The sequence below is a fragment of the Salvia miltiorrhiza genome, chromosome 6 (genome assembly GCF_028751815.1).
Source record: "Salvia miltiorrhiza cultivar Shanhuang (shh) chromosome 6, IMPLAD_Smil_shh, whole genome shotgun sequence".
Taxonomy (NCBI): Eukaryota; Viridiplantae; Streptophyta; class Magnoliopsida; order Lamiales; family Lamiaceae; genus Salvia; species Salvia miltiorrhiza.
In genome coordinates this window covers 9,426,347-9,438,724 of record NC_080392.1, presented here as the reverse complement: position 1 = coordinate 9,438,724, position 12,378 = coordinate 9,426,347, and the positions used below count along the sequence as shown (strand labels likewise).

General features: G+C 35.8%; 2 protein-coding genes and 1 long non-coding RNA gene across 6 annotated transcripts; all 3 read right to left on the bottom strand.

Annotated features, from left to right (window-relative positions):
- Positions 1 to 1,458: 1,458 nt before the first annotated feature.
- On the bottom strand, positions 1,459 to 4,027 carry LOC130988480 (F-box/LRR-repeat protein At4g29420-like). 2 transcript variants are annotated; one of them, XR_009090113.1, is made up of 3 exons: positions 3,445 to 4,021; positions 1,634 to 2,958; positions 1,459 to 1,592 (listed from the first exon to the last, which is right to left on the bottom strand). XR_009090113.1 is itself a non-coding variant. In XM_057912343.1 (2 exons), the coding sequence occupies exons 1-2, from the start codon at positions 3,896 to 3,898 to the stop codon at positions 2,066 to 2,068; spliced, it is 1,347 nt and encodes a 448-aa protein (XP_057768326.1). In that variant the 5' UTR covers positions 3,899 to 4,027; the 3' UTR covers positions 1,459 to 2,065. The 2 variants fall into 2 exon arrangements, 1 of the variants encoding a protein (XP_057768326.1); XM_057912343.1 differs by having other exon boundaries at positions 1,459 to 2,958; positions 3,445 to 4,027.
- Positions 4,028 to 5,385: 1,358 nt separating this feature from the next.
- LOC130988502 (uncharacterized) lies at positions 5,386 to 8,213 on the bottom strand. Its single transcript, XR_009090117.1, has 3 exons — positions 7,918 to 8,213; positions 6,757 to 6,840; positions 5,386 to 5,815 (listed from the first exon to the last, which is right to left on the bottom strand). It is a non-coding gene; the product is annotated as an uncharacterized LOC130988502 (long non-coding RNA).
- A 1,484-nt stretch (positions 8,214 to 9,697) lies between these two features.
- LOC130988490 (cation-dependent phenylpropanoid and flavonoid 8-O-methyltransferase 1-like) lies at positions 9,698 to 12,154 on the bottom strand. 3 transcript variants are annotated; one of them, XM_057912358.1, is made up of 6 exons: positions 12,101 to 12,154; positions 11,594 to 11,692; positions 11,430 to 11,509; positions 10,595 to 10,739; positions 10,376 to 10,507; positions 9,698 to 10,302 (listed from the first exon to the last, which is right to left on the bottom strand). In XM_057912358.1, exons 2-6 carry the CDS (start codon positions 11,666 to 11,668, stop codon positions 10,015 to 10,017), a joined length of 720 nt encoding a protein of 239 aa, XP_057768341.1. In that variant the 5' UTR covers positions 11,669 to 11,692; positions 12,101 to 12,154; the 3' UTR covers positions 9,698 to 10,014. The 3 variants fall into 3 exon arrangements, with proteins under 3 accessions (XP_057768341.1, XP_057768342.1, XP_057768343.1); XM_057912359.1 differs by having other exon boundaries at positions 11,594 to 11,735; positions 12,101 to 12,129; XM_057912360.1 differs by lacking the exon at positions 12,101 to 12,154 and adding an exon at positions 11,803 to 11,996.
- Between the last annotated feature and the right edge of the window lie 224 nt (positions 12,155 to 12,378).

Below are 12,378 nucleotides of genomic sequence, written 5' to 3'. Positions count from 1 at the left end.
AGGAAAAGCCGCCGCGGTGGTCGCTCCGTCTCAATCTCTCTTTCACCGTTCAACAGTTTTGGAGAATCGGCTCGTGAGATCTTAGACTAGAAAATCGAGCTTTAGAAATATGTCGGCGTTGGATTGAGGGAGAGGTGACCGGCGGCATCGTCGTCGCCGGAAGAGAAGAGAGGCCGAGGGAGATGTCGGCGATGGCTGAATTGGAATTGAGGGTAGAAATTGGAAGAAGAAAGAAATTGAGGGGAAAAAAATTTGACTAACGTTTGAGTAACAGCGGTTAGTCAAACGAGCTTAATTGATCGATTTTTCGTACTTCGGGGGCCTATTTGATCTAATGTCGATACGCTATAGGGATCTCATTTCCCTTTTATTAATGATGTTTGTATAATTTCAATTTTCAGACTTTCAGTTTAGGGATGCGCCTCCACTCCTGCTTTAATTATATACAAATTGGCTTACTTACACTCAGAATCTATGGCGGATGTTTGGTTTTATTCATAGTTTTAATATTTTCATTGCAGTTCAGAAAGTGTATCGCTTCCTCAGAAACAAATGATTTTTGGTGTTGCTGAATGATTTGATATTTTGGAGTTGTAAATTTGTAAAATGAAAATATGTTGGTTCAATTTTTCTTTTTCAATTTTAATTTTTGGTTAATATGAAAAGATATAATATTATTGTGGTTAGGATGAAGAGTATATATAAGTGGCGAGTCTTAATATAATCATGATATTTTGTTATAATGAATGATATGTAATTGTAAAAAGTGTAGGTAGAAAATAGAATGCAAATGTGGTTTCGAGTTTCGATGTTTTGCATATTTGAGAATTGGATACATATTTAAGAATTAGAAAGAGGAGTTAGAAATAATACTATCAGACATACTCATAGTAATTGTTAAATAAAACGGTTAATTCGATTAATTGATTAACTGATCCAATTATAAACCGGACCGATTAATCGGTTAATCAAACCAAAAATCGATTTGATTACCAATTAGTCATTTCATGCTTAATCGAGTCCGATTAACCAAAGGTTCAGTTATAACCGAATCGGGCCGATTACCATCCCTCGTCAGTGTAAGTCAAATTTTAGAGCCAAAATTACAATTCAATTATACTTTAGTTGTCAGTTCGAATTATAAAGATAAGTCAAATTTTAAAGCTAAAATTACAGCTCAATTATACTCTTAAGTGTGAAATTTTATTTATCATTTTTTTTATGATAAATTTACAACCAAAGAGATCGCACATTCTATGTCAATTTGAACATTATAAAAATCCACACTTACAAATTTACCCTCTAAAATATCCAATGCTATCAATAACATTCCAAAAAAAATTATACTTTCGAACCTTTATCCTAATCATCAGTTAAACATCACCTAAAAAAACCGTTGGTTTCGCTGAGTGGATGGTTACCAATTCAATTGACATCCAAATGGGATACACATGGATATTTAAAAGAAATTGGAAATGATAATTTGAAACTCATGGTCTTACGGAGGTAAAACTTGGAATGCTTGTAGAATTTGCTAAACATTATTGAGTTGGTCACCGGATAAAAGACGATTATGGGCTTTGCATATTCACCTAAGATGTGTACATTTCCATCTATATAACACACTATATACATTTCCTCAACAACAATCTTTCAGTCACAAATTCTTTACAGGTAGATACAGCTTATCAATTAAACAAATATGCTGACTTAACTTAACTGAAAGCTCATGATGCTGAAGTTATTAACTGATACCTGGCTTAAGCTACCGGGGAATTATGCCAAGGGTTTGCATCTTTTCTCGATTTTTCTCCAACTTGCATCCTCTGATTGTGGTCAAGCACCCAACTAGCTAATCAATCAACTTCACAAAACACCTTTTCATGGATAACTGTCCTTACCATCATCAGGATAACAAACACCAACTTGGCTGCATCTACCGGGTTGAACTTTCCGTTGCCCCACAAATTCTTTAGGTAAGTCAACTGACATAGAATGGAAAGCCCATTTATTTCAGAAAATCCAATCCATTGAACAGATCAGATGAAGTTTTTAATTGAGGTTCCTAGATTCCATCAGAAATCCAAGTGTCTCTTGTTCCCTCTTTCCACATTCCCCATTTCCATCTCACCCTAGTGCAATGGGCCATACACGCTGAGATAAGATTGCTCGTCACATTAGAAACAACATCACGGTGGATGAAGATTGCCATGTTAGACAGGCCACTACAACTATCCAGTAAAGAGAAAATGGTGGACAAAGTAACCCCAATGTCATTTACAGTTAAATATGCTGTAATCTCGTTCAATCCCTTCATCTGAACCCTGGACTCTAAGTCTTCCAGACCTGTATATGTTTCAAACTCAGACCAAACTCTTGAAGTCAAAGTAAGACAGCTAACATTAGGACACACATGAAGCAATAACTCGAGAATGGACTTGGAAACTGCGACTGGTGATTCCCACTTTGTTGAGACAGCAGTTAGATTCTCAACAGTTCTGCTGAAAGGAAATGCAAGAAGAAGATTGCGGAGGCCTGAAGATTCAAGATGAAGCCCTTTCAAATGAGAGAATTCTTTCACTTTCAAGTTGCAAGTGCTATCAACAGACAGATTCAAGCTGGACAATAACGGAGCTTCAATGAAAAGGAGATTTGGCTTCACGCATTTAAGAGTGAGATCGACAAGACTAGGTGCAATAATAGATATAGAGGTTGGAGCATTAGACACAGACCAATGACATGTTCTAAGGTGCATGAGATGGACCTTGGGATCTTTAAGTCCTCCAACCCCAATTAAATTAAGGTCTTTAAGCAAAGGGAAACTGTCATTCACCTTTTCAAGGTTCTCATCATCCAATCTAATAAATTGAAGCGTCAAGACCGTGAGGTTTGGCATAGGAGTTAAGCCATCAACAGATAGCCACGCATTTTTAACTTCTAACTCATGAAGTTCACAACCTGCACAGCCAGAAAATAATAATTCAGATTTCAATTTGTCTGTAAGCATCAAACTATGTACAAATATAAGCAATCATCATTCTCATTTCTCAATCCTCTTTAGAGGCTTAAACAAATTCATACTAAGAACCACTCTACAGGTTTAAACCATGAAAATCCAACAGTGATGAGAATCAATTATAAAAAGCTTCCAACTCTATTATGCAAAAACTAACCCGTAAATGAAATAACGATCAAGTAACTCAATCCCACATAAAACCAACGATCATTGTCCTTCTGTTTCCTAAGTGCTTCCAGAGAAAAGCAGCACTATTTTGATATCTCTACATTAAAATCAAAGCTCTTAACTTATTTATGAGTGATTGAATACACTTCACATACAACAAAACAGACGAATTATACGAAGCAGTATATCCGCACGAACAACAACAACAAAGCACGCACGTCAACAGAGTAGATAAGCAAGAAATGAGAAATGCAGCTCACAATAAGAAGAAATTAGGGAAAGCACGTCGGTTCGCCTCCAGCAGGACTGCACCCAAAAATCCGATATGGAAATCGACTTCAAATCCCGGCAAACCTTGGGCAGCCACTCCTTGGCGAAACTGACGTCGCTGAGGAACAAATCATCGTCCTCATCCTCGACGTCGTCGAACGCCACGAGGAGCAGCGGCTTCTCGACGCCGATGAAGACGCGCTCTACAACGTGCAACTCGGAGATCAATCTGCAGAAAACTTGCTTAAAAGGCGTGATGGAGGACCGGGTGAGAGGGGATCGAGACTTGGCGTAGCGGAGGTGGGAGCAGTAGAGGTGGACGGACCGAATCTCCCGCGCGACGGAGTTGAGTGCGCGGGAAGCGACGCGGCAGCGGGCGACGTCGGCGGAGTCGGAGAGACGGCCGAGGATCTCGAGGAGAAGAGGCGCGGGGAGATCTTCCATGGAAATTGAAGAAAATTGGATGAGATCAAATTAGGGGATTAGAGTTAATACAACGTCGAAATCAAAGTGTTAGATAGACTTCCAAACAGAGTGTTGAATTTGATGCCAATTTATAGTCTCTGTGTCCACGTATCTCACTCTAATGTTCTGTCTATATATCCCATACACGTATTAGGAATTTTTTCTATTCACTCCCTTGTGTTTGAAATCGTTTGATACTATAAGTTATAGTAATAAAAATATACTCCCTCCGTCGGTGTTTTTTTTCTATTCACTCCCTAGGGTTAATAGTGTTTTATATATCGAACTTTCAGTGTTTTTCACAAAATGTTCCAAACTTTCATTTTCTCCTAAAAAATTCTCAATTTTCAATTTTTTCCATAAAATGTTCCACTATACAAAATTCGGTAACAAAAAAATGAATTATCTCGCCGAAAGAAATATTTTGGGGACCACTATTGTTGGAAAATCATACTGAGAACCACCATTATTGGAAAACGGTGAAAGTTCGGAGTTTCTTTTATCATCTTTTTGTCACGGGATTTTATATAGTAGAATATTTTATGGAAAAAATTAAAAATTGAGGGTTATTAGGAGAAAATGAAAATTTGGAACATTTTGTGGAAAACACTGAAAGTTCGAGACATAAAACACTATTAATCCTTAAAAATATTATTGAAAGTATTGAAATACAGAAAAGATGTTGATAATGAAAAACTTTTTTCGTTATCAATTCCTTAGATAAATTTAATAGAAAATTCTTAAAAAAATTGTCAAGGATACTGACAATGGAAAAATGGTGAGTTTTAGATAAATTTATAAGAAAATTCTTAGAGAAAATTATCAAAGGTACTGGTGATGAAAGAAGGATGAAGGTGGGTATTCTTTTCATAGATAACTTATAAAAATTGATATTTTAAATTCTCACCCTTGATTTATATTTTTACTAAATTATGGTTTGAAGTTTAGAGTTAAGTTTTTAGAAAGTAACCCAAATCAAATCAAATCAAATTGTAACCAATAATACAATTAGAGAAATTACTCATTCATTGCTCTTCTCACAACAAAAAATAAATTTTTTACCGAGGGAATATTCCCTCGGTAAATGCATGGTTTTCCCTCGGTAAATTTTTTTCCGAGAGATCGCCGATTAAAACCGCCCGTCGTTATTTTCAATGTCGGTAAAAATTTTACCGAGTGAAAATTCCCTCGGTAATATTACCGAGTGATTCACCGAGGGATCCGGCCTCGGTAAAGTTTCGTCGGGTGTGGTGTCGGTTTATGTGTTAATTTTACCGAGGGACATTTCCCTCGGTAATCCCTCGGTAAATGCCCTAATATTACCGAGAATTGTGTTTCTCTCGGTAATTTACGGCTATATTTTTCAAATATACCGAGGGACATTTGCCTCGGTAAAGGTTTTTATTTTTATGTTTTTTCATTTTTGTTTTTTTACGTACCTAGTTACGACAACTTGTTTATTAATAAATCCAATCATAATTTAAAATTCATTCGATATTGTTCAATATCCAACAATATGTTTACGTGTAAATATCATAATAACATAAAAAGTAGTACTAAATAAACTACATATAAGCAAAATATCATAATAATATATCAAAATGTACTAAATATACTACATGAAAACTAAGAACCTCCTGAGCCACTACTCCTTGACCGCTGGGACCTCAAGAACTGCTGGAGCAACTCATTAGTTACCCGAAGTGACTCCTCCAATCGGACTCTCTGCTCACGCTCCTCCCGAAGCTGCTGGAGTGTATGCTCGCGCTCCTCTGAAGCTGCTGCTGTCTATGCTCGCACTCCTCCTGAGGCTGCATCAGATACTATCTCCTCTAACATCTACATCTGAAGCCGATGCTTGCAATGTCAATGATGCACGGGATGTTCATCTGCACTCTGAGGATCACTTAAGCCATTTACATGGAGGAGTAGTGAAAGAGTAAAGAAGCATTGCTTGAGAGTTGGGATCCAAATTAAATGGACATTTTAGCTACCATTACAACAGACTGTGTGAGCAGAGAAAATATTGTTTCAACAAATATGTAACTGCAGGAGAGCACCAGACAGAGAACTTCACCAATTATTGCAAGAAAAATCACAATTAAGAGATAAATTCTTGTGAAAGGCTGAAATGTTCTAAAAACACAATTCATTTGAAACTTAGCAACAGAAACTTCCAACTTAAGCTGAACATACTTGAACTGTTACAAGCAAAGGAAACTCTTAACGCGGAAGGAGATTTGTAAGGACTAAGATCAGAACATGGCACACAGTCAGAATCTTCATTGATTGACAAACAACGATCTCATTGTTAAAAGAAGGCTTAAATAAACCGCAGCTTTACATACATTTCAATTGTATAAACTGTAGCTTCACATGTGATTTAACCATACCAAAACCGGAGAGGATAGATAGCAATAAAATAAGAGGAAAGCAGAGAGCAAATCTGATCTTAATCAGCTAATAGCAACAATACAGAAAATTGAAATTATAGTAGACTAATCCAAATGACGCAACTAACAGAAAATTCAAGCTCAAAAACATCACAAGCAGCTGAGATCTCTACTAAACCGAAGCGATTAAACTGAGGACCGGCAACGTCCATTACCATCGTGTGGTAGGGATTAAATGTTAAAGATAATATTTATTTTCTAAACAAAAACACATACACGGCTCCAAGCCATCACCACAGCAACAAATGGGATGGAACACAGCCATCCCCCAACCTAATCTCCATTTACTACCTAGATACATGCTCATCTAACGTATTTAAATATGATCATGGCCGCCATTTGAGCCATAATTTAAGAATAAAAGAAACTGTTCAGAAAACTAACCTTTGTTGCTCACAATCTTTCGATCTCTTTTCTTGTTCTTGACTTCTTTCTATACTTCTCACGAGTCAAGCGCGGAGTGGTATACTGCAAAAGACATAAATTAAGTCATGTAACTTAAATATTAATTAGAGCTACTCAACTTCTCGATTAAAAACTTGCCCTATTGAACTTGGGCCTAAAATAGTTGTTTCTCAAATTGAGCTCTTGAAGCAAGTTAAAGTAGAGAGATCAGGCAGTCTTTTGTTGCTTGATTTCTTGGATAACCATTTCCTGAAATCGTATAATGAGAATCGGATGATCAATCTGCTAACAGATTAATTAGTTGGCAACAGTCTGTCAGCATCAATATAATTTAGACAGAGGGAGAATATATAAGTAATTGTCAAAATTTAGGATAAATAGCCAATGTTCTTAATGTTCTTATTTATAATGCTTATAATTAAACTTACATACATACATCATATTAATATTAATATCAGAAAAGGGACAACTACAGTGAGTATTCCCTTCATTAAAGTTGAGAAGCAACCTAGTATTCAAAATCCAAATCATAACACCCCATATCCAGACAAGAAAAAAACTTCATTTAACTATACTGTTTCCTATCAAAAACCCTTTTACTATATTCATTATTATTTCAAACTTCCCAATAAAGCATACTAACAAATTCACAAATCCCCCATCATCACTGTTTCTTACTCTGCAATCTGTTTATGTATCGACAAAAATGAGATGTACCTGTATATATAGTTATTTATTTTTTAGTAATTTTCTTATCTTTTTCTGCACTACTAAAATGCAGTTTCTTCTGCGAGAAAATTTAAATCCCAAAAGGGTCAGTAGGCAACAAATAGTAAATGTCATGAATACTTGCAACTGAAATTGAGAGAGGCTAAACCTATAGAGACAGAAACTGTATGCAAGAATAAAGAGAACCTATGTATCCAGCTCAACCCTCACAATTGTTCTAGCCACAAAAGCTATCTATGTATCCACAATAATCATAATGACCGAAGAAAAAATTGAGTATTAAACAGTTAAATTAAGCAACACACATTTACGAGCAGCTTAATTCAAATGAAGCAAGAAAAACAGGGATATCAGAATTTAAAAGTTCAACAAAAGTAGTATTAAAGGAAAGTATGAGAAATAAAAAATCACCTCAATCTCGAAGCAGAGCAGCAACAGCGGCGCGCGGCGGCGACGGCGAAAGCTGACGGAATTGCAATATACAATTAGAGAGAGAGAGAGAGAGAGAGAGTGCTTACAGAGGTGGGGGTGGCGGACGGCAGCGGCAAAAGGAGGTGAGGAAGACTAGCTAGGGCTTTGAATTTGCGGAGGGAAATGTCATTGGAAGAAGAAGCGGAGGGAAAGAAATGTCATAAGGAAGAAGCGGAGGGAAATGTCATAAAGAAGAAAGCCAGCAACGGTAGTGATAGTGTGATACTATGATTTTAGTTTAGTTTTACCGAGGACAAGCAAACTCGGTATATTTACAAACAATTTAGGGCCTGTTTGATATGGGTTTATAGGTAGGATAAATTAAATTAATAGAGATTAGTGTGATGTTTGATATCATGTGCAGTTAATATGGTCAACTCCTACTTAATCCCACTTCTCCATGCTATTTTGTGGGAATAACCCATACTAATAATCCGCCCCTCCCCCCTTGGATAACTTTAATACTGCGAAGTTGGATAAAACATCTGCTACCCTTCCTCACGCATATCGATGCAAATGCCCAAGTAATGGTGGACACACATGGTATTTTTAAAATTATATGAGGATAGTTTTGGTATTAGATAATATAATCCAACATAATCCTATGGATATCAAACACAATATAGGATTAAGTAGCCATGATATCAAACACCCGTGAAATAGTATAAATCGACACTAATCCACACTAATTTTTCAAGATAATTTTAATCATAATCAATCCTAAACTGCAAATCAAACGGACCCTTACCGAGTAAACAAATCCCTCGGTAACTTTAAAATATACATTTATAATTAAATTTATTTTGGATAAAATTAAAACTAACAAGTACCGAGTGATAAATTCTCTCGGTAATTTTTTCACTCGGTATTCCCTCGGTAAATTGTCGGTTTTCTTAAAAATATATTATCCCTCGAAAAACTCTCGCCAAATACTCGGTGATTACCGAGGGATATTATTCTGTCGGAAATCCCTCGATAAAAACATGTTTTTTTGTAGTGTCTTATTAGTTTAACATTCCCTTAATTAGTCCCTTAATTAGTACTCCCTCCGTTGCCGTCCCACTAAAATATGTTTATTTTCTTTCTTCAGAATGTCCTATTAGAATAAGCTCATTTTCTTCTTAAAAGTAATTTCTTAATCACCGTGTCCAAAAGAATTGAGCCTATTCTAATGAGATGGAAGGAGTATTAAACTTTCGGACACAAGAATTAAAGAGGTGTGAATTGGTTAAAAAATTTGTCTGTGAATTGGTTAAAAGTGACATGATTATATTTTTTCCAGGATTAGTTTTTGTTATTTATGAAATATGTCAGTTGTAATAGAACAATTCAAAATAAAATACATACCACTTATAATGAGATTAACATAATAGTATTATATAAGTACATACCATAATTTTTTAGGAATAAAGAATACTCTATCCGTCCCTAAAAATTGTGGACCAAAAGAGATGATACAGATTTTAAGAAAAAGTGTGGTAATTGTATTTAAGTGGAGATTTGATCCCACATTTTTTTGTAAATATTGAGAGAAAAAGTTAGTGGGGTTATTTCCAAATAAGAAAATACCACAATTTTTAGGGACGTCCCAATATAGTAATAAAGCCACAATTTTTAGCGACGAAAAAAGTATAATTATGAACAGCAAATCAAACACCCCACTAAATCATGATTTCATTTTAATACAATTTAATTTAATTTTGGTATTAATACACTTTAATTTGATTTCACAAAATCACTAAATCGTATATAGCTTACAATTTATTTCAGTTTTGATGTCAAATCACACCAAACTAAACCACAAACTTGCAATGATCCAAACTTAGATGCATAGGTGCACATTACATTTTCTCATGCACCCAATGAATCATATATATTCATTTTACAGACTCAAACCACACCAAAATTAGAGGGAATGCAACAAAACCATATCATATCATATCACATAATAATTTGCATGCAGAGCATCCAACTTAACAATTTATTCCGACATATTGAAATGCATGATGAGGAGCATCATCCAAAAGATGAAGAATTTCAGTTGCGGCGACAGATAGTGATCCCATCACCAAGAGGGACTTGAGAGATTTGCACTCTAGCATCACCTGCAATGTACTTGTTAAACTCTATCGAATCCTTCCTCGTCGCCAGCTTGCGCTCCGGAACCGAACCCTCATCCATCGCCACCGTCCCTTGCCAAAGGGTGTTATCGTAAACAGCAATACCGCCCGGTTTCAGAAGCTCCAACACTCTCTCATGGTAATTTGCATAGTCAGCTTTATCAGCATCAACAAAGGCAAAGTCGAACGTCCCCTTATTCTCAGGCTGCAGCATCAAACACTAATTTGGTTAGCATTGGCCATTGTCTCCTGGAGGAAAAGGGAAGCAAAACTCTTACATCTTTCAGCAACTGATCAAGAGCCGGAAGAGCCTCGGACTCGATAAAATTGATCTTGTGCTCCACCCCGGCCTTCTCGATGATAGGCAATCCAATCAGGTACGAGCTTCGGTTCATGTCTATGGCCGTGATCTATGCCCACATTTTTAATGTCATAATTAAATATGTAGCTATAGCAACCAACTAAAACGATATCATGTAGGAAAAAGTGTGTGTAACCTTTCCATCATCTGGAATTGTGAGGGCAGTTACGAGAAGGGAATATCCAGTAAACACTCCAATTTCAATCGTCTTTTTCGCGTTGATTGCCTTTAAAAGCAAGGCCATAAACTGTCCCACATCAGGTGCCGTACCCATCACAGCCCTTTGAAAAAAAATATGAAGATAATATTCATTAATCTCCTGATCAGATGCAATGATAACAAACAATTAATGTTGAACATGAACAAACTAATTAATCTTGTAAATATCTACCCAAAAAATAAAAAAATATGTCAGCAACAAATTTCACTGGAAAATTGTACATAACTATCAGAATCATGGAATGTTTCTATTTCTATTTCCAAGTATGTATTAACAGTGGCGGAGCTACGGCCAAAGGAGGTGGGGCAATGCTCCCCCTAATTTTTTTTTTAATATACCTAATATATTCTTATATATATACATATTTAATTATAAAAAATATATATATTTGCCCCACCAATTTTTTTTTAAACAAGGGGCAAATTATTATAAGATTTATACTAATATTGTTTATTTGTTAGGTTGGTTTGGTAATTATAAAAACGCCAAAAATGTACGAAATGCTCCCAAAAAATTTGTAATATATATTGAAATTATATAATCTATGAAAATGTTATTCTTTATTATTACTCTTATAATTGTCTTTTAATAAAAAATACCTAAAATATACGGAATGCCAAAAAATTCAGCCCCCGAACTAAATTCCTAGCTCCACCACTATACGTATACATGTGTTTGGATAGTTACTAGAAAGATCCACTAGTACTTACAGCCCAAACTAGTCTGAGTTTAGATGAAGCAATTATATTACCTTGGATGAGTGGATGTGATAGCTCTGAGCTCCTTGAGACATTGTTGTTCTCGTGGATACACGCTAGTACCCATTATATACTTGTGAAATTAATTAAACAGAAAATGTAATTAGTTTAGTGGTAACATACAAAATAAACATTATATTTGTAAGAGAATGGTGACCTTGTACAACTCTGCAGTTTGCAACAATCCTTTTTGTTTAGGAGTACTAGTATTGATCACAGCTTTGGTCTCCATCACCAATTCCTAACAACTCAAATCCTTCAAATACAATCAAGAAATCAGTATTCTTGCTGCTGCAGAGCTAACAAGTCCACAGAAATCGTAGCCATTATTTAGAATAAAAAGGCTGTCAATAAGGGAAAACTTACCTCGCAAATGGAAATAAACACCCAATTTTTATTTTTATTTTTGCAAGAAGAAATCAAACGAACATTCAAATGAGCCATAGAAGCAGATGAATTCTAATCACACAAATAGATAAATCAAATCAGAGCAACAAAAAATGGCAATATTAGCATTGGTTAGTGATCCATTACTGAAAGGACACAGCAACAACGAATCACGACAACAGAGCAAGCGAAAACAACACCAAACTCAAATCATTGCCGAAAAAGATCAATGTTGGGAATTAATATTTCATTTCAAAAAGGAAACACACACTAGTACCTCTGTGCGTGAAAATTTGAGATGGAAGCTCCAAGTCAAAATTAATTGTATTTGAAGCCACACAGATACTATTCCATTCACCTACTCTATTTAATAAAACACTAATGATTGCAAAAGATCCTCGAGCGCTATTTGTAGGAGAACTCTTGAATAGATCCGTTGGCGTAGAACGTCCTCAAGATTTCTTCCGTTGGAGAGCAATTCGAATTTGGGCTGAGGCTTCAATCTTCGAGGTTCCTTGTCTGGTGGAAACGGCTCTCTTGATAGACAGGAGATGT